Raw genomic sequence first — 20928 nt, forward strand, 5'->3', positions numbered from 1 at the left:
ACACAGACACTCCTCTCCCTCCTCCCCCGGCGCAGCTCAGTGAGCGCAGCGCTTCACACGCGCCCACCAGTTGCCAGTCGTCCTAAAACTTCACTGGGACTTTTGCGTCTTCAACTTGGGTTTGACAAGCGTCATTTAGTCGCGACATCATGCTGGATTAATCCCGCGGAAGGTTGTTACTCGGCCGGAGGAGGTGTGATGTGCGCCCGCTCAGGTGCAACGATCTCATCATGCAGCAGAATCACTGACTGGAGGTAAGAGGCGCAGTAAACGCAACGAGACATAAGCAGGGATGTTTTACACAGCAACAGAAGCATGTGTTTGAAGTGCTTGGAGTTTAAGTGATGAAGGAGATCAAAAAACAAACAAACAATAGAAACAATATTCTCTTTACTCACAATTGTTTGTCCCTTTTTTCGGGAATATTACAGTGATTGCTCACAGCTAACAATATCCTGCCGGCTTTGTGCTCGTAATAAGGCCATTCCACCACAGTGAACATCTACAAAAGGATTTGCAGCTGTCCTCAATGGCCCGGCTTCTGTTTTTCACTTTTTTTTTGTTGGAAGTTTGGCTTCCAGGATCTGCAGTGCTTTCCTGTTAATGAGTAAACTGTCTGAAATTAGACACTGACTCTCAGCTCCTCTTCTTTTTGTTTGCACTTTAGGGGGTGAGATCCGTTTTCTACAGGACTGCAGTGTTTGCACTGTGACCTGTCGGTCCGGACACCGACAGTGAAGAGGTCACAGATGATCCGGCACCATGGATATCGGCAACGATGTGGATCTCTCCAATAAAAACATCACCCCGTTGTGGAGACGCCGCACGGACCCTTGTCAAAACCACCACGACTCGGGCAAACCGAAACCTCGGCCGGTCAGCTACCACACCAACGGGGTCGTGACGACCGACTTCCGCGTGGAGGAAAGCAAGTGTTCCTTCACCCTGAGCCAACCTCCCGAGAGGCTGCTGGTCGCCCCCCCGAGGCGGGGCGAGAACACCGCGGTGCTGAAGCACGTGCTGCACAAACCCCCGAGGAAATCCCGCGTTGTCCGGAGCATTAGCATCGGGCCCCTCTCCCACGGACTCTTCTCACTGGCCAAATTTCGGTCTGAGGATAGGTCCGCTACACTGGACAATAGAGTGTGTAATGGAGATGGACAGGAAACCAGTAACAGACGGCCAGTATGGCAGGAAAAGGACCCCCAGAAACGCTTATCCAACAGGTTCAGCATGGGCTCACGGAAAGAGAAGAAAGCATTGGCCCCAAGTTCCCCCTCATCTGAAAATGTTGTGGATTCCTCTCCTGTCCTCTCTCAAATCACCCCTAACAACAACAACAACAACTACAACTCCCTTTCCTACGCCTCCAGCCCCCTTCCTCCCGCCCGCCGCACCCCAACGCCCTCCCACAGCTCCACCTCCAGCATCCCCTCCCTCTCATCCCTCACCTCCTCGGACCCCCCTACCCCACGCTCCCCGTCGCCGGCCGACAGAGGACAGGAGGACAGAGGGCGGGCGCCCCTCTCGCCGGCCTCCTTGCAGGACGCCAGGCACGCGTCTTCCTCTTCTTCCGTCTCCTTCGCCTCGCTTTCTCCTTCGCTCTCGCCGCCGCTCTCGCCCTCGCACTCCGTCGTCCTCAGCACCCACAGCCCCGCTGCCCTGAAGATGGGCACCCAGCAGCTCATTCCCAAGGGTTTAGCGTCTGACATTCGGCAAAGCAAGGCGCCTCCCACTGAGCCGCAAGCCCAAGGTGTAACGGGCTCGCTGGGGTCGGATCCTTCAAAGCGGGCGTTAAAAGCCCTCAGCATGGTAGAAACGGGGACCTACTTTTCCACTGGCGGGGGTCACTCAGAGCGGGCAAATGGGGAAAGTGAGAGCCCGGGGACGCTGAAGAGGGGGCTGAGGAGTACTTCCTACAGGAAGGCAGTTGTGAGTGGAGTAGACTTGGAGGTCCCATCGGTAGATCCCAACGGCCAACGGTTGTCCCAGTCGGTCATCAGATGGTTGGATGAGGATAGGATGGATTCACCATTCAGCCCAGCAAGTCCTGGCACTGCAGGCCACGAAAGCACGGGTACTGCTAAGCCCGCCAGCCCCGGGACACCCAAACCAGCCATCCACAAGATTTCAAAGCCTGCCAGCACGGGGAAGAGCAAGGTGGGTGGCCTCGAGAAATGAAAAAGGGTTTGAGATCTTTCAAGATATGGGTTTCCTACTCCAGCGTATGCTAACAAAACAATCCATCTCAATCATCACCCATTACCACTAGAAGTGTAGGTGGTGTCTGTATCGATGACAATGACCCTGCCATCTGGCTGTTTTGGGGTTTTTGCTGTGTCCTCTCTGGGTATCGATATTTATTAAAATGGCACCTGCAGTTGCTCATATATATTTTAAATGTAGAGGGAACAAAGCGTGTTCCAAAACCAGCGTGAATTTTTTTATTATTTTGTACTGTCTGGATGATTTTCTGATGCCCATATAGATATGTTCCTAACATACCCGACCAGCTCTATACAACATTGTAACGAAATCATTTGAAATTTGCAAAGTAAATGGCGGTTGCTGAACAGTCAATGCACAGATGCAGCCATGAGGAGAGTTGTTTTTTCCTCCTTTTTGTTAAAACAAGAGAACTCTTGACTCTGTAAATCATACTCCTTTGGATGGTTTTATGTTTGATCGTGCACAAAGGTGGCATTGATTTGGACTCTAGTATTGTGGGGTAAAGTCCAAATTGTAAAATGACAGCACAGACTGAGTATTGTGGGACAAACTCAGCAGCAGGTCAGAGAAGGCCTTACAAGGAAACAATTAATTGGATTGTTGGGAGACATGACATACTGTGACACCATGCACACACTCACAAATGCGCACAATGGCTCTGTAATAAGACAGGAGTCAATGAAGGGGGTCAGCAGAAAGGGCACCTCGCAGGCCACGGACAGGTGACCGAGATACAGAGGCCTCATTTGTCCAAACAATTATGTTTCTTTTTTCTTTCAGAGTGCAGAAAAGAAAAAGGTTTTAACCACTCAGAGGACGTTTGACAGTGAGGGTGAGCGAATCTGTCTCCCCTTCCTTTTACCTCTTTGATGTATGCTCTTTTTTTCTGTTTCTCTTAACTGAAACCTTTTTGATGATTTTTTATTTTGTCACTTGCAGAGGAAGTGCTGTACCAGAACTACCAAGAGAAGGCCTTACATAATGACTCGGATGAGGATGCCGACTCCAGAAAAGCCAAACCTGACAACGGCATCGTGGTGCAGTACAGACCTATACGCACCTCCTGGAGCCAGCTCAGTGTGGTCAGACATAACACACACTCACTCACACACACACACACACACACACACACACACACTGTGGTAGCTTCCATTCTGCTCGTATCAGTGTCGCTCGTTCTCTACATCCAGCAGACAACCCTACAGCGTACACTCGTGGCTCTGGAGCCTTGGAATGTCAGTGCTCTGAAGAATGCTGTCATATCCAATTTGGCCACAGTCCATACTCGTCCTCCCACGGCCGCGGCCTTCCTCTGCCCCTCACTCTGTTTATCAGGGAGTGCAGGAACCTTTTGAGCACTTGGGGCTGGCAGGGAGGCAGACAGACAATCAGCCAGACCCAGGGGAAGTCTTACGAGCACTAGTGGGCCAAATGCCACTTTGTTGGCAAACTACACACATTTGTCACGCTGCAAATATGCTGAAAATGTTTCACCAACAGAGAGGTGCGGCGGTACTACGTTACGCAATATAATTAGGGATCGGAATGGACAGATAGAGGAATACAGAGGGGATGGATAAGGATATTTAGTTTAGCTACTTCGGCATTCCCATCTGTTTGTTGACTTGATGTGGAGGGAAGGAGCGGGAATATAAAGACGGTTAGGGCGTAGAAAGAAGCCATTAGGATTATTTCTGAAATTGCTGAGCAAAGAATCGAATGAACTCCGAATAGATGGGAGATTCCCCAAATGTTTGCCGTTACTGTTCTTGTGTATATCAGTACTGAACAGGAGATGGTCGGTGTTACAATGCACATGTGGCTCTACAGCTGTGGGTCTGTTGCTATGAATTTGTCTCGACAGAGAGTACCACATTCTCTATGAAATGCTGACACATCACTTTTATCCGCCCTTGCGTGTGTGTGAGGAAATGCATTTCGTTACAGTGCAGCCGAGAACCAGATCTAAACGTCATTGTGTGAGTCAAAACTTTCCAACAGGTCTCATCACATTTGACTCCTCCGCTTCCCGCCAACCTGTCACCCGTCTTCATTTAGGGTTTGATGAAATGTCCCATACCTGTTCATACATTTCCAGGAATCCCCTACTCTTGTTTCAGAAGGTGGAGTTTCATTGGAGCTACCACATAAGGGTGTTTTTAAACAACTCCTACTCGCTAATAAAAATAATGAAACCTAATTGATAGTGTTTCAGTCACAGCCCCGAAATTGCAAAACAGTGCAAATGTCAGTTGGCAAGGCAGCATGCAGGGTTCAGGAAAACCATCCCCCCTTATATTGATATCAGATTTCTGATATGGTGTGGAAGGTTTGACAGAAGTGTAACTGATGCGATATATGTGAAAGGAGAACAAAGGTGGAACCGCAGAAGATATTTGTTCTGCTGTGGGTTTGTTTGTCCTAAACCAAATGGGAAGCTAGTGGAAAGCCTCTTATCTGCATATGTGTGTGATCAGGGATGGTAAAATTTGAACGTGCCTCAGGTCATAGTGGCTGCATTTGGTGGGATGTGAGGGCATGATTTTTACTCAGCCTTCCCTCAGCCACAAGCGTAATAATTCCCTCCACACCCAGTTCATTCCAAAGGATTGCTTTGTTTCAATCTTATACAAATATTCCTCACCGGCCACATCGAACCGATTTCTACTCTTGCTTCTTTATGCCGTGAAGATTTCCTACAACAACTTCATCTCCTCCTTACCAAGTGTGGTATGCAAAGTGCTTCTGTCTTTGTCTGTGAGGACAACGGTGGCACGCAAACACACACACGACACGCACTCCTGGCACACACCCCTGCTACAAATGCAAAATGCCGCTGACCCGAGAACAAAAACAAGTCCAACAAGGTGACTCTGTATTCAAAATCTTTCAATGTTTTTTCTTTTTTTTTTCAGGTGAAGAAAAGTGGTCTTTGTGAACGGATGACTCAGGACGAACGCAAGAGACAAGAGGTGGGATTCATGTTTCACACTTTGACGCATGAGAGAAACATTTTGCTACTTGCATGATAAGTTGCGCAACATCTGAGAAGGAGGACAGATGTTCCAATGAGTATTTACCTGCATGTCCGTCATATTTACAAAGACAAGACCAATGAGCATATAAACATTACATTCAGTGACTGATTGGCGCTCGCATCGCTATGGAATTGTTCATGCGCACACCAACGGGGTTTATGGAGCACAGGTATGTCAAGCATGACTCAGCTCATCTCATAAAGCAGAGTTTGGGTCCGAACCGTGTGGGGCAATTGAGCAAAGTCACTAGTTCCTGTACATAACGGACTGTTACCTAAATAAAACACTTTTACAAACAAAAAGTCTTCTCTGTTTCCAACAGTCCATTTTTGAGGTGATCTCGTCAGAGCACTCGTACCTCCACAGTCTGGAGATCCTGATCCGCATGTTCAAGAATTCTGTGGAGCTCAGCGAGGCCATGACCAAGACCGAACACCACCACCTCTTCTCCAACATCACCGACATCTGTGAGGTTAGCAAAAAGTAAGTAGCACAGAAATATCATCTGATGGATTATTGCTGTGTGTTTGCTTTACTTAGAGGTCACATCTAGGTTTGTCTGGTGTTCAGGACTTATAATTGTTAGTTCTTTTATAATGGTTGGTTCTTTTAGGATGCTTTTACATGATCCAAAACATCAGTATTTATAGTTGCTGTTTTTTTTTGTTAATGAGTTGGATTATTTTCTTCCGTTTCAAATGTTAAATGTTTTCACTTGTGTCTAAGGGTTTGCAGGTTGGCAGCGCTGATCCGGTTTCTTTTTGACGTGTGGTCATGTGATGTGGGCCAAATGGATTGAATTCCTTGTTGTTATAGAGAGTTGACAAGTAGACGGCATGTGCCAGTTTTTGACAATTTCTATAAGGATATGAAAAAAAATACACTGGCCCAAATTAGCTACTATAATGTTTCAGAGTTTACCAGTCCATCGTGATTTGATATTAAGGCCAATGTAACCATGAACTTCTAATGGTCCAATAAACTGAAACTCTAATGCACGAGAGGCCATGAAAGTTGAGACCAATGAAAACTGTGCTGCCTCAGCTGTACTTATAATACCGTTATTTATACAAATGATTGACAGAAGACTTTCTGATCCCACATGTTCTTTGTTAGGCTCATGTCTAACAGTGCTTTTAACTGTAGTATCATTTCTTATTACGTATTTTATGGGATTACTATTCAGTATGATAATTGCCTTAAGTGCAACTATTATGTAACTGTTTATTGCGAAATTGTCGTGTCACTCAGCCTAAAATGCCAGATGTCACCGGTCGCCGTGGCAGCAGTCTCTTATCATCCAGCAAGCAATGTGGACTCGCATTCCATGATCAATCAAAGGTTTACAATCGTTTCACATTCCCGTTGCCACACGTCTACTCCAACTACTCAGTGTTTACCAAACTTTCGGGGTTATTCTTAAAAAAAAAAAAAAAACCTGTGTCAACAATGTGGGTTAATAATTCTTAGCGTAGAATGAGGTTAAGTCGGCCTTAGTTTCCCCGCAGTATTCCCTGCCTCCCCTTGGCAACTGTTCATGGCATTTGCTCAGGGATTCCATGTGAGGTTGGCAGCCCCCTCCTCATGGCGTACAATATACCATGAAGGCAAAACAGCTCTTTAGCAGCAAAACAGCAAAACAGCCTATTTAGCATGTGTGGATTGACATGAACATTAGTACATCTATTACGCCTGATCGCCACTTTGCATGAACAGCGGTGACTGTGAATTCCTAAGCAATGTGTGTTCAGACGCGCTGCTGTCCGTCTAACTCCCTTTTCTCGTTCCCCCAACCCTCTCCCACACACATTAATGTGATACTTAACCCCTCCCCCACACCTAAATAAGGAGACCTACATGGCAAGTTTGCCAGAAGCACCATTAAAAAAACAACGTATTTTTCTTGAACCAGATAGTTGTGCTTTCATTTTAGCCTTTGAAAGATGGCAGAGACACTGATGTGCGTTACTGATTGTATTTCACCTGATTCATTAACGTGACATTGTGGCTGATACATTGGTTTTCTGTGTGCTGGGAAAAACGCTTTCATTTTCGTCCATACTTATTGGCAAGGAGCCTAAACATGTATTGTACTTGACCCTGATTTAACTTCTCTCCCTTGACCTCTACCCTCGTGACTACATTCTACTATGGGGTTGAATTTGAATAGCTTTGACCTACTAAAGTCACCTTTTAGGACACGGGTCAGAGGACATGGTAACTTGGGTTTGGTTTGTGTTATCCTTTGCTCTCTTGCCCTAGTTAGAAAGGTCAAAGTTGAAAGAGTAAGAGGTCAGACAAGAAAACTGCACGGTTGTTTCCCATAGCAAATCCAAGTAGCACAGTGGGTGGAGAAGGTAGGGGGGGGGGGGGTCACAAGAGGAGCTCAAACTCGGTCGAACCGGTCAAGTTCAGCGTCCTGTGTTGTGCGACACCTTCCTGTTTGTCACCTTGGATCGCACATGTAAAAACACTTATTCTCTTGAAGTTGGTCACGTGATGTGCCGTAAAATGGGCCATCTGGCGGAGCTCAGGAAGAGGAAAAACCTCTGTTATGGCTAACGGTCGGCTATGTCTATTTTAAGAGGCGGGGAGTTCCTCTTTTGTGATCTTCCAGCTTGTGCAGAGGAGAGTTATCTCTGCTTCCTGCCTTCCTGACTTTATATCTGTCATTGTGTCCTATACCCCCCCACCCCCCATGTGGCATGACTCTCAATCTGATGGTTGTGACTCAAGCTGTTGCCATTAAACTTCGACTAAATAACTTGTATTCGTCCCGCACTCAGGTTCTTCAAAGAGTTGGAGGAGAGACACCAGGAGAACGTTGTGATCAGGGACATCAGCGACATCGTTGACAAGCATGCTCAGTCCAACTTCGATCCCTTCGTCACATATTGCTCCAACGAGGTCTACCAGCAAAGAACCCTGCAGAGGCTGGTGTGAGTGGCCACAAACAATGTTCTTATCATATATGTAATGGATTTGATTCAACATTTTGTACCAGAGGGATTTGGTCTCCCTCGCCGCTCATTTCTTTCCTCATTCTTTCTCTGTATCAGTTCCTAGAAACACTTCTGTATCACTTCCTACAACACCCAAACTTCCTCCGTCCTCTCTTGCAGGTCCAAGAATCCAGTTTTTAAGGGGGTGCTGACCAGGATAGAGGGCCACCCAGACTGCAGGAACCTCCCAATGATCTCCTTCCTCATCCTGCCCATGCAAAGGATCACTCGTCTCCCCCTACTCATGGATGTGAGTGCATTAGAGACATACAGTAGCGTGAGCTTTGGAAAAACAAAGTCTTTGTCTCTTATGCAAGAGTTTATTTATTATTCATACTATGACTAATGACTAATTCTACATTGGGTGTGTTGTAACCTCAAATATGTTTTTGTGACCACATCATTCCACGATGATCTTAAAGAATTTACCCTTAATCTCTTTCGTTTAATGTTTCTTCTTCTTCTTCTTTATGCTTCCTTTGGTACCAACTCATTCTGTCCATGCTGTGCCTCTTTTTATCCCTCCTTTGCTCCATAGCCCTCCCTCCCTTCCTCCTTCAGTGTCTCCCTGGGGACTATGGGGTTTATGCTTGTACACTTAGAGGCTTTTGGATCCTGAGAAAGTTTGGTTTTAATGAATTGCTTCCCACAGTCTCCTTTCTTTGTTCATCAGTATTATTTCAGGGTTTTGATTGTGGTGTGCATGGTTGCAAAGAAATGTTCTGTCTATTTTTGTGCATGAATATTACAAGGTTACAAGGGGTTTTATTTGTCATTGTACGACAGGGTTACACAACGGAATTTAGATTGAAGTCCAAATTTGTTTAAAAAAAAAAAAGATTGACGATGAATTAAAGGGTCTCAGAGTCAGAGGAAAAAAGCTGTTTTGAAATCTGTTGGTTCGGCAGCTGACACTTTTGTATCTTTTGGGAGGGGAAGGAGGTTGTGGCTGGGGTAGCTCTTCACAGGCTCCTCTTCCCACCAGTATCACTGATTCTCAGTAGATGGGTTCCAGTAATGTTCTGGGCGGTTTTAATCCCCTGCAGTAAAACCCGCTTGTCCCGTGACTTGCAAACCCCATGCCACTTTGTAATGTTTTCAATCAGGATACTTTTCATTGCTCTTCTGTAAAAGTTGACAACAATTTGGCATTGGAATTACAGTCATATATGAGCTTTGTTTTGTCTTAAATTTCCAATCAATACCAGGTTTTGCTTTGAGAAGGTGGAGCACGCACCCCAGGCGTACTCCGGCTTTCTTTTCCCTATGCCGATGAGTTTATTTTTGGCATGAATACAGCAAAATCTGTGGCAGCTGCCGCCTGCACCGCCTGTGCCACCATCACCAGATATTTATTCTACTATAAAGGAGTATAACTAATTTGAACATTTACTATTTGTTTTGCAGACAATTTGTCAGAAGACACCAAAGGACTCTGCTCAATACGAAGAGTGTAAGAAGGCTTTACAAGCAGTCAGCAAGGTGCGTGGGTTTAAAGGTTCAACCACAAATATCAATCTAGACTTCTTGTTTGAATCCACACTTCTATACATCTATACATAATATCTATCGTAAGTTGCTATGGGGATGCTATGCCTTAGGGTGCTTGCCCTAAACAAAAGAGGCCTCACTTCATATTTAATGCAGTTTGGTGATGAATTTTAAGCATCCATCATGCAGCATTCAGTTAATGGATCATTCAATGTAAAAAGTGAAAGGAATCTGGGAATTGTGATTGATTGTGTGTGTGTGTGTGTGTAGGTGGTAAGAAAGTGCAATGAGGGAGCTCGCACAATGGAAAGAACAGAGATGATGTACACCATCAACTCTCAGCTGGAGTTCAAGATCAAGGTATGTACACAAATTGTAACACTAAAATGTGTTACAAGCAAGGGGGCATGCTAAAGTGTCCTTGACCTTAGAGCACACATCTGCAATGAAGCCTTGCTGAGTTCGTTTGATGAAGCACCGTAAGTATCCTGCTGCAGGGAATCTGAGATGACGAGCATGACGTGAGAGAGAGAAAGAGGGAGAGTTGGTGATACGGCCCATGCGCAGTGCTGCACCATAGGCCTTGGAAAGCAGTGGATCTGTAAACTGACATTGGGGTTAAAGCACTTGGCATCAAATGACAATATCCTCCTCCTGGAATCAACTCCAGTCGAGTGGATTGGACTCATAAGTAGCAGCGACTTCCTCTGGGCTCTCTTAGGAGAAGGCTTATCAGCATTCTTGGAGGGAGCACCCTTCGCTTCTGAGACCTGATGTCTGGAATGGTCCGGTTTGAGTTAACTGCCCCAACAACGGGAGGCCAGCACCATCCATCAGCAGCTCCAGGTCAGCGAGCTGAGCCGCCCTAATCAGGGCATGGCGCCGCAGTTCATGCACAGGGACCTCCCTTAGATGTTCTAGGCCAAGGCAAGGTGGGCAGAGTTTATGGCAAAAGGAACCAAACAGGCGCCAGCAGAGTTGCTGGAGAAACGATAACATACTAGTTTCTGCGGCTCGCTGAGGTCAGTCTGTGTGAGATCATTCCCCTGACCTTGAAAACAAGACCAAGGAAACGGTCTATACAGGGCAGCACACTAGCTGTCATTATTAGCGCCCTACCATGTTGGATTGAACAGCAGCACTCTCCCTACTTTGCGGACAGTATGTTGCAGGAAAAAGAAAGTACCCAGTATCCATATCAGTTGACTACTAACCAGTCCTCCAATCTGACTGATTGATGGTCCCAGGGAGTCTAAGTAGATTCATAGATGTCTTGCGAACATGTTCTCAGTCTGCATAGTCAGCTGTTTGACACATGCAAACACAGAGTCAGAGATTCCTGACGCCACCAACATTCCAGACATTTTTAAATACTCCATATGGAAAGATCTATTGCTTTTTCCGGGTTCCTCACGTCCCCTTCTTCATTTCTCCCGCAGCCTTTCCCCCTGGTCTCATCCTCGAGGTGGATGGTAAAGAGAGGAGAACTGACTGCATTTGTGGAAGACAACGGCATCTTCCTCAAACGGACATTGCGGCAGCAGGTCTATTTCTTCCTCTTCAATGACGTTCTCATCGTCACGAGGAAGAAGAGGTGAGTCCGGTCCTGGTGTGAATAGTAGGCTTAAAAGTGTGCAGGCTGTTCTCTTAACTAACCTGTTCTGACATGTGATATGACAAATTCTAGCCATAAGCCCCCTATGGCCAAGACAAGGTTCAACACCCTTTGTACAATCAGACTGATCTTCCAAACTGCCTTCCTCCTTTATGGGTGTGTCTTTTTTTTTTTATTAAGCGGGAACAGGTGCAGTCACCTGAAACTGCTGCGCTTCACCATCATGAAACTGAGCCTGTTTTTCTGAGTGTTGTGTTGGTCTCTATGTCTCCTGGTGCCATGCATCATCTGGAACTAACCTGCTTAGTGCCGGCCTCTCCTTTAGTGAGTCTCCTCCGTCTCCTCTAGTTTTAGGCAACACCATAAAAACAAGCCACCAAGATGACGTCCTTGAAACAGTGTGGTTTTCATTTGTCTTCTGCGTGTGTGTTCCCACACGCAAGTTTGTCTATTTTTGCCAGAAAAAAAAATAATCTGGAAATCATTGTCAAAAAAAAAAAAAAAAAAGAATTAGGATTTTTTTTTTTTTTTACAATCATAAAAAATGGAAAGGAAACATTCCATGTGCTGTTTTTCTGGGAATCGGATCTTTGCCGGCATACTCCAGCAGTGCACGGTGTCGGGCCTGTGTTTGGAAGAGAGATTTGGGAGAAGGGAGTGCTGCAGGATGGCAGCGCGTATCAGTGCGTGTGCACAGACGCTGTTATAATATTGGTTTGTGCTGCAGGTGAGTGCCGCAGCCCTGCCGTGTCACGCTACCCTATTGCACTCCGTCTGGAGGAATCTAAACCCAAACCCACCCTCCTTCCATTTTAGGGAGTAGGGAGTACCATGAACACCAGAAGGGTGTGTGCAAAGGTCAAAGCAACGGCACCTACACAGTAGAGAAGAAAAACATACCTATGACCTCAGAGCGTCTTCAGTTTATTTTTTGATTTGGAATCCTGATGGTTGGTGCGCTGTAAGGTTCAATAGTTTGATGGTCAATGGAGAATATAATGGTAAAATTAATCTACAATAATTTTCAAATATAAAGATCTAAACCTTAGGGTTTGTTATCTTACTTATTTTGGTATTATCTACAAGATAAACGATTCAATAAGAGATTATCTGATTAAAATCGTATTTTATTTTATCAACCTCGTACTGGATCCAAAATGAAACCGCCTCTTGGAAAACCAGGCCCATGTCAGACAGGGCTCTTGTCACGCAGTGGGGAAAGTTTTGATCTGCTGCTCTCTGGCTCACAGGAACACTTACATAACACTGAGTCCACACCAGCTGGCTCCCCTCTCATCTTCACTTCCCCCCTTTTTCCTGTGTGATGCTGGGCATCATCTAAACATTCAGTTGCGTACTTCATCTCTATCTATTCATTTTTCTCCTTCTGCTATGTTTTTTTTTTGTAAATCCTTTCTTTATGCGCTTTGTGTGTGTGCGTGCAAGCCTATAATCCCAACACTTTCTGTTCTTTGCTTTTTTCTTCTTTGTGTTTGTTTGACTTACCGTAGTCTAAACACACCTACTGTACTTTGCACCAGAACAGACTGCTCTTACAATGTGTGTACGTGGCTGTGTGCGTGCACGCGTGCACGTGTGCGTGCACGCGTGCATGCGTGCAAACAGTCATGCTTGAATATCTGCCTGCATACTTTACTCAGAATTGTAAATCTTCATCTCTCTGAAGCCACGTGTTAATTCAGTTGGTGTGTTGAAGAACTGGTTGTACATTGGGAAGACCGCAGCTGGCACAGTTGTGATGGTGTGTGTGTGTGGGTGTGTGTGTGCGAGTTGGTGCCTGTGCTATCTCTAGCACAGAGTGATTTTTATTCCAAGTTTGTCTGTTTGTTCTTTTTCTCTGTGCAAGTATCTTATGAGGAGGTCACACGGTAGATGGATTATTTTGCCAGTTTTTTTCACTCCTTCAACATAGGACATATATTTATTTTATATATATATATACATGTATATACCCCCACCCACCCCACAAACCTGAAGATTCCTCTCATCCCATTCCCCAGCATCATGCTGAAGGCATTCTAGGCATTTCAAATATGGACCTATCAGGCGCCAGAATGGTGACGACCCTCACAACGCTCGGTTCATATGTTCCCCCTGAGCACTATTTGGGTATATTGTTGTTTTTAATTTTTAATTTAGGTGCAAATACATTACACCAAACTTAGAGGATGTATTGGTTAATACTTTTGTTTTTGCATGATGGGGTAAAAAAATGAATAAACGCCGTACAAACTGATCCCAAAGACTTACACACCAGACTTTTTAATTCAATTAAAAAAGTAAAGACATTGTTAAGGCTCAAACGGGTCAATATGTAAATGCACAGTTTTTATTCTTTAGAAATAACTTGCATCATTGTTATTAATGCTATTATAGGATTTGAAGAATTCTGCCTCATAGAGCAAGGTGGTCCAGTCACTCATGTAAGCAAGATATACTGTGATAATGTTATCATAATGTGATAATAAAATGTGTTAGTAAAGATGATGGAAATAACAGCTTGAGTGCTGCTCAGGATCAGCGTGGTTGACCCGATGCACGGAGCTGCTTTTGGTTACAGTTGGTTACAGATCAGTTTAATTACATTGTGCTTTCCTTCCCGTCCACTCCTTCTGTTTTCATTTGACCCGTCTCTCTCTGAACTCTCTGCTTACTCCGCTTCCAAGAAGTCTTATTGGTTGTGGGGAAATACAGGCTGCTATTGATTGGTTTAGAAACCGGGCTGATGGGTACCATTTGAACCTTCTTGAGAAGCTCCCAACCGTGACCGGATTCTCCAAACAGTTCCGACCTCAGAGTGTGAGCAGATGTTCGTATGTGTGTGTGTGTGTGTGTGTGTCTTTAGTGAAAGAGGAAGACAGTAAGATGAGGACAGATACTCGCTGCCTTCGTCCATTCTTGAGTTTGTCTCCGCTCGGCTGCTTTTTTGTGTTTCTGTTTCTGTTCTTCAGAGCAGTATGAAAAAAAACACACCTTTTCTCCGGCTGTAGTGCCATATAAGAGGTACCGTGTTTCACAATCAGCTCCAGATGTTTCTTACTCACACTCTCTACTGCTAGACACCGGTTCGTGGTAAAGGTACCCGTGGGAAATGTAGGCGTGTACTCAAGAACCCAGAGGGCAGCTGATTTAGTGTAAGGACATGTGGACAGGTGAATGTTTTCACTTTTCACTTGCACAGAATCTGAGACCTACTGTGACAGCTGATTTATTAATCCAGGTGAATTTGATTAATCTCACAGTTTGAAACCTCTCAGGGGTTAAATTGCTGTGGTGCCATGAAACTAAATCTCTACTGAAAACAATAAGCTTCACTGTGATGTTGAACAGGAAGTGGACGGCTGGTGCGGTGGCTTGGGTACACAATAATGAGCTAATAGTATTTTTTGTATATACAATTATTTTTTCAAATTATTATTGCAGCACAACTATTTGCTTTGGTTAATTTGTCTACTATAGCAATATTTATTTGCTCCAAGTCAATTAGAAAATAGGGGAAACATGTTGATATGACAAATATTCACCCTTTAACCACTTTAATCTGTTCACTGTTCAACATTTTGACTGAATACAGAAAAGTATACAGCATAGTATATTTTCATTAAAGCTCCAGTGACCAGTGTATCATTTCAATGTCGCGGCTTCAACAGGAGGGCAGGCTGTAATGGGGCTGAAGGTTTTTTTTTGGCATGCTACTATAGAAAAGAAAGTCATAAAAAAAAAAAAGAGAAGTTGGGAGAAAAACCGATGAATCCACATCTACGTTGGAATACCAACCTGCTGAATATCTGCTATCATCACACAAACAAACTGATCTTGAAATAAATTAAATGAAAGGTTTCCTTCTCTGACTATCTGCCTCTAATTAAAGCCATGACCCGCATGTTGTTTCAGTGACGAGAGCTACACCGTGATCGACTATGCTCTGAGGGACCAGATCTCGGTGGGTTCCTGCCAGCCGCAGGATCTCAACCTGTCACCGGTCAGAAGCACCGCCAGCATGCTGAGCCCACGGCAGGCTGGCGCCAACCATCTTTTCCGTCTGTGTTTCCGTAGCAACCACTCCGACGAAAAGGTGGCCATGGTGCTGGGGACGGAGTTGCTGTGAGTGGTTTTATTTTGTTACCTTTGTCCCCTCTTTGGTGTGCCCCACCCCACCCCACCCTTTCCTTTCAAGAGAGCCGAGTCTCTAGCTCAGGTCCTCCTCTTCTCCCTTAAACACACATTTTACTTATTATGTGCTCTAATATGCTTCTTTTTTTTTTAGGCATTATCCCTTCTCCTTAGCTCTTATTTCTAAGTCTCTCTTTGGAGCATGACGGGTCACAGGGATATTTAGTTACATCTATTTTCAAGCCGCAGCCCGGGCCGGACTGCTTGTTGTTTATGCGATCGAGGGAAAGAGAAGTTTATTAGCCGCACTGTCTGCACGAGTCCTGTAAGAATTGTTTTTGTTGACTTCCCCAACCATCTCGCCTGGCTCTCCGTTTGAAGGCGGCTGGCCGTAGCCGACGTGTTTTGCATGAGCCGCGTAAATGATTAAGTCAGAGAAGTCTGATTTAGAAATAGAGTCTGTAGCGCTGCTGTCTCTCTTTGTACAGCAAATAGATAAGCAGAGGTTGTTTAGATAGATTATATAACCCGCACAAACAAAGAGGGTCTGTCATATATTGGGCTTCATACAGGGTGCGCGCACACAGACACACACACACGTACACAAATGTGCAAAGCAGGCGTAAACACATATTTCACTGTAATTATTTTCCGTGGTTGAAGGCTTTGTTAGTGTTTTATGCACAGGACCGGTTCCTCCTCATTCCTTTGTACTTTGAGAACTGTCTCATTACAGAAGGAGTGTTTTTCAGCTGTACAAAACTGTCCATGTCTCTTAACCCCTTTTTTTACTTTTTGCTATCTTCTGACTTAGTACAGCTTTAAAATGTATATTGTTTAGGGTAATATGAAAGAATTGAAATCATATGGTGAGCAAGGATCCCCCTAACAGCTCAGAGTACCGAGCTCGACGGTGGCTCTGGCCAGATGTGCTGCATTGCTCAGCGAGGTGCAGCAGAAGGCCTCTGGCCTGGGGGCTGCAGGTCCTTCTGCCTTGGATGTGGTCGTGTTGTTTGAATGCCTTTTCATGTGGATAAACCCAGTGTTTTTAAGGTGTCTCCTGTGTTTGATTTGGGATAGTGGTGCAGGGCTATCCAGCCCAGAAGGCTGCCCGAGTGACATTATTCCCATTTGTAATGGGCAAAAAGGAGCAGATTGGTGCACTGATGTAAGTGTCCCTGCTGTATTTGTGAAACCTGAACAAAGCGACTGCAGTAATGGTGTGTGTGACCATCCCGGGCCTGTGTAGGAGGGAATGTTTGGGAGGCGACTTCTAAGTGCTGCCCCCTGGGCCTTATGTACGGCCCGTGTGCACATGATGAGGTCCCCACATCTAACACCGCATTGTCCTGCTGGAAAACCCCTTCATTACCCCCCCTGTACAGGTGAAGTTTGGGATCCTGGTTCAGTGAGGTTCGTGAGTGCAGCTCTGCGTTCCCTGTAGTGCTGAAGAAGTCGAGGAGAGGAGACCCTGGCAGCTAGCCATTGTTGCGGGTAGTTGCTAGGCATTGTTTAAGCGGTTGCTTAGCAGCGGCCCATTGTTAAGAGGGCTGTTTCCCACGGCTAGCCCCTCCCCCCCCAATCCCACCACCCTCCTCCTCAGGTTTCCTCACTTCTCCCTCCCTCCTCTTCTTCACAGCCCTGTGTCTCATCTCTGAGACGGCAGCCAGTTTCTGGCCTTTGTTTTCGATGACCAGGATATCTTCGTCGTCTTTGGGCCATTCATCCCAATTTAGTAATAATAACCCAACATGACACAAGGAAGTGGCGTTACAATAGGCGACCTTTTTTAGGCAGAGTTAAATGAGGCAGTGAAGGCAACATGTAGTATTGAGGCTACAGCATTGCTATAAGAGAAAAGGACTGCAACCAATGAATATTTTAGCAGTTTACACTTTAAACCCAGAATGTCAACAGTCAGGCACACCGTCAGATACCTATTTATATCATCATCTCTAAAAAGAAAAGATTCTGGGCTGTCAAATTTAGAGGATTTGTCTCATCTTTGTTCCTCGATTTCCAAAGCTGATTAAATAATCACAAGTGGGGGAAAAAAACTATTCTGAATAGCCTGCTGATTCCTTTCGTCTCACCTCAAGGACTAGATTGTGCAGGAATAATAATAATAATTTTGCCTGGAAAGCAGTGGTGGCTGTATTGCATGTGCTTCACTATCCAGTTTTACCTGACAGATGAAAACAACATGAAATTTTTTTTTGTGTAAATGAAAGCGTAGGAATGGACTCGTGTGTGGGTGTGCATCTACTTCCAGTTGACTTAAGCCTGAACCATACCTGTGCCCGAGCATCACACAGTGAGGTCCAAGAAGCTGCATCCATTCCACTTCTCTTTGAGCGCAGCGGTGACGCGTCGCACCAGGAATCCAGACAGCTGGATCAGAAATGGTACAAGGACGCCTGTGTAGCGTCAGCGGCTCTCTTCTTTTCCGTCTGTGTCCTTTTCTCTGTACCCTTCTGTCTGGTGTGCACATGGCAGTGCCTCTCTTCCCCGTGACCCCCGGGTGACTTGAGCTTCTCTATTAGTGGAACAGAGCAGCCACGGAAGTCTGCAGCAAAACAGTTCTGTTGGCCAGACAGGCGCCTAGAACACAAAGCGCCAACGGTTACATAAATACGGCGTCCTTCTGTTGCACACTTTGCCATTACACTTTTTATACATTCGCCTTCACTCGATCTGCGTTCGCTTAAGTCGTTGTTTTTGATTTGATCTCACAAAGTCTGCTTTTGCTTTTGCGATAACGAGAAACTTGCTGATGGGAACTCTCTCTGCCGGGGAGTTTCCCCCCCCGGCTGCAAGGCTCTGGTCGGAGGGAGATTTTGGTGTTTTTGTCAGAGAAGGAATTGTGACCGAATATCCTTCTGACCTATGGTTAGCGAGGAGACTACGTTGGGGGGGGGGCAGTGGTCTGGTGGTGATTTTATGTTGGCAGAGGTTAGAAAGAAGCCGTCATTTCCCTTTATCTGCTTGTGGGAAAGAGGTTTTATAGCGTAACAGCGAGGCCTCTCTTCCTTTCAGGGGTTAAGGGAGAACCTTTGACAATGGATTTATGGTTCTTGGCGTTACCTCGCATGTTGGGATTACTGGTTAATGGCAGAGGGAGCGTAACCACTCTCTACTACTTGAAAAGGCTTCGAGTCGCTATTCACACGTCTGCATGTAAACACACAAACACTCCGTTGAACGGCTTTTTGTTGTGTCTCACATTCCAGAGACAACCCTTCACTGTTTCTCAAGCCCCGTGTGGCTCCCTGTGCTCCGTATATGTTTTGAATACATTTGCATACTTCGGATGAAGCATTTCGGGTGTCGATGCGTGAGCAGGCGTCCTGTCACGGTGACGTGTTGCCCACGAGCGCATGGATCTGTCGGCATGCGCGTCCAGCTGTCAAATGCCACAAACTAACAGATGCCTTTCCCACAGAGCAGCTCGGAGGTTTTGAAGTCCTCGCTCAATCAATACGAGGAAGTTAGCTGGCAGCTTTTCTTCTGATGCCACGAGCAATGTTCGCATTATTGGTAAAATGTATCCTCAACTATTGGAAGGATCGCCATGGAACTTCCACACCGTCGTGTTACTGTCAGAAGAATTTTGCACTTTTTGCTTATTTCAAAATTAGCGCACAAACTTTGGTTGACCAAATACGTGCTAAATTAACAACATTCCCAACCGACTCCGCTGTAGTTAGTGTTCAATGCTAATTAGCATTGATTAAACTTAGCAAAATAAAAAGACGCACATCACACCTGCCAAACATTAGTGTGTTAGCATTGTCATTGTTGGTAGTAGTAGTAAGTGAATAAGTAAATAATACACAAATCTCTACCACATTACTACCTGGACTATAGACTTCACCATGGCATTTTTTAAATGTAAATGATTAAACATAGTAGAAGGCAACGGAGAATGTTGATTTGTATAATTTGACCTCAAGGTCACACTTTTAGCAGTCACGCTATTGCATTGTGAGTCTAATCATTTTATTTAAAAGTGTGAAAACAGTCCAATTAGTTGTAGAATGCTGACGTGACTTTGTTTGTTCCGACTTGTGTGTCGAGTAAAGGATCAAAACCGCATGTGCACAAAGGGAACCCAATAATGAGGTCTGACTCACAGGGCTGGCCTGTCCGAGGTGGGAAGAGTGTCCCGCTCTCAGTCCCAGATCACGTGACCGCGTCTTGCCCATCTCCGGTGCTGAGTCAGCATGGGGGGGGGCCCACTCGGGTTCTGTTCCTGAACCCCCTTTATCTCTGCCACTCATACTAGATCACCCCCCCCCCGCTCCCCCTTCAGTAGTCCATGAGAACAGGTGAAATGGAGTTTTGTGGAACCCGACCTGTGCGACTCCTCCCACTGTGTCTTTCCCACGAAACACACAGAGACGTGTGTGAGGTCCCTGCCCTTCGGGGAATCGGCTTTGTGCTCCTTCTCCTCAGTTCTCCGCGACTTAAAAACACACCTCTGTTCTGTCATTGACGGGGGGGGGGGGGGGGGAGGGGAAAGGCAGAACTCTGCAACTAAGTCATCTATTTGGCCCAATAGGCTGTCATCTTGTGACTTTCCCTTTTCTGGAGCTGCGTTCACTTTGAAAAGCGCTGTGACGCAGCATGTGCCGCGGTGTAACAGGGGCTTTACAATTCACCTCAAACACAACCAAGGAGGTGTGTAAAGTTCCAGGACTTATTAACCCTCCCCGTAGCGATCAGAACTATTTCAATGGCAGAACTTCTTCATGTGCTGGCATTTGTGCTTTTAGGAATGAGCGAGCGCGATGGATCAGTGCCCTGGGCCAGAATGTCAACAACAGCAAGAGTCAGGACAGAACCAGTAAGTAAAAAAAACTGTCAAAATGTGTGGCAATATTCAGGTCTTCTGGCTCCCTTCACTCTGCTTTTGGCCTGTGGCGCCACCTTGTGGTCATTTGACAAGATGACGAGACGTATCAGAGGTGATTTGTAGATCTGTGTTTGTGCCGTAGATGTCATGCAGGTGGAGGTGATCAGAACTTACACAGCCAAGCAGCCGGATGAGTTGTCCCTGCAGGTGGCGGATGTGGTGCTGGTTTCGCAGACCGTAGAGGACGGTAGGTCATCTCTCTCTCTCTCTCTCTCCCGCCTTTATCGCTCGCCCGTTACGTAGTTCTCTCCTTTACCTCTTTAGTATTCCCCACACTCACCTTCTCCTTTCAACCGCGTCCTTTCATCATGCACATTTTTATATACCGCCTTTCTCCATAGCCATCCGTCTCATATAATGGACCTCATGTGTTTGAAGACGTGCTTCACACCTAAACAAAAAACACAGGCCAAAAGGTGCTTTCCATTTTGGTGACCATAGCAACCGTCTTTGGTGTTGAAGAACAGTTGGCACGGAGCATCAGAAGCACATGCATTTTTCATG

The 20928-nt window shown here is 45.6% G+C and overlaps 1 protein-coding gene across 1 annotated transcript in view; it reads left to right on the forward strand.

Moving 5' to 3' along the window:
• Nucleotides 1-20928, forward strand: part of LOC119229027 (rho guanine nucleotide exchange factor 26-like) — a 22637-nt gene continuing 1709 nt past the window's right edge. Inside the window, exons 1-14 of the mRNA XM_037489151.2 lie at nt 1-254; nt 668-2160; nt 3010-3061; nt 3169-3311; nt 5145-5201; nt 5590-5750; nt 8054-8206; nt 8390-8519; nt 9677-9751; nt 10031-10120; nt 11200-11354; nt 15291-15500; nt 20285-20355; nt 20507-20611. Of these exons, the coding sequence (XP_037345048.2) occupies nt 763-2160; nt 3010-3061; nt 3169-3311; nt 5145-5201; nt 5590-5750; nt 8054-8206; nt 8390-8519; nt 9677-9751; nt 10031-10120; nt 11200-11354; nt 15291-15500; nt 20285-20355; nt 20507-20611 (2800 nt within the window). The 5' untranslated portion in view covers nt 1-254; nt 668-762. The remainder of the gene's footprint in view (nt 255-667; nt 2161-3009; nt 3062-3168; nt 3312-5144; nt 5202-5589; nt 5751-8053; nt 8207-8389; nt 8520-9676; nt 9752-10030; nt 10121-11199; nt 11355-15290; nt 15501-20284; nt 20356-20506; nt 20612-20928) is intronic.

Source organism: Pungitius pungitius, chromosome 3, assembly GCF_949316345.1.
Source record: "Pungitius pungitius chromosome 3, fPunPun2.1, whole genome shotgun sequence".
Classification (NCBI taxonomy): Eukaryota; Metazoa; Chordata; class Actinopteri; order Perciformes; family Gasterosteidae; genus Pungitius; species Pungitius pungitius.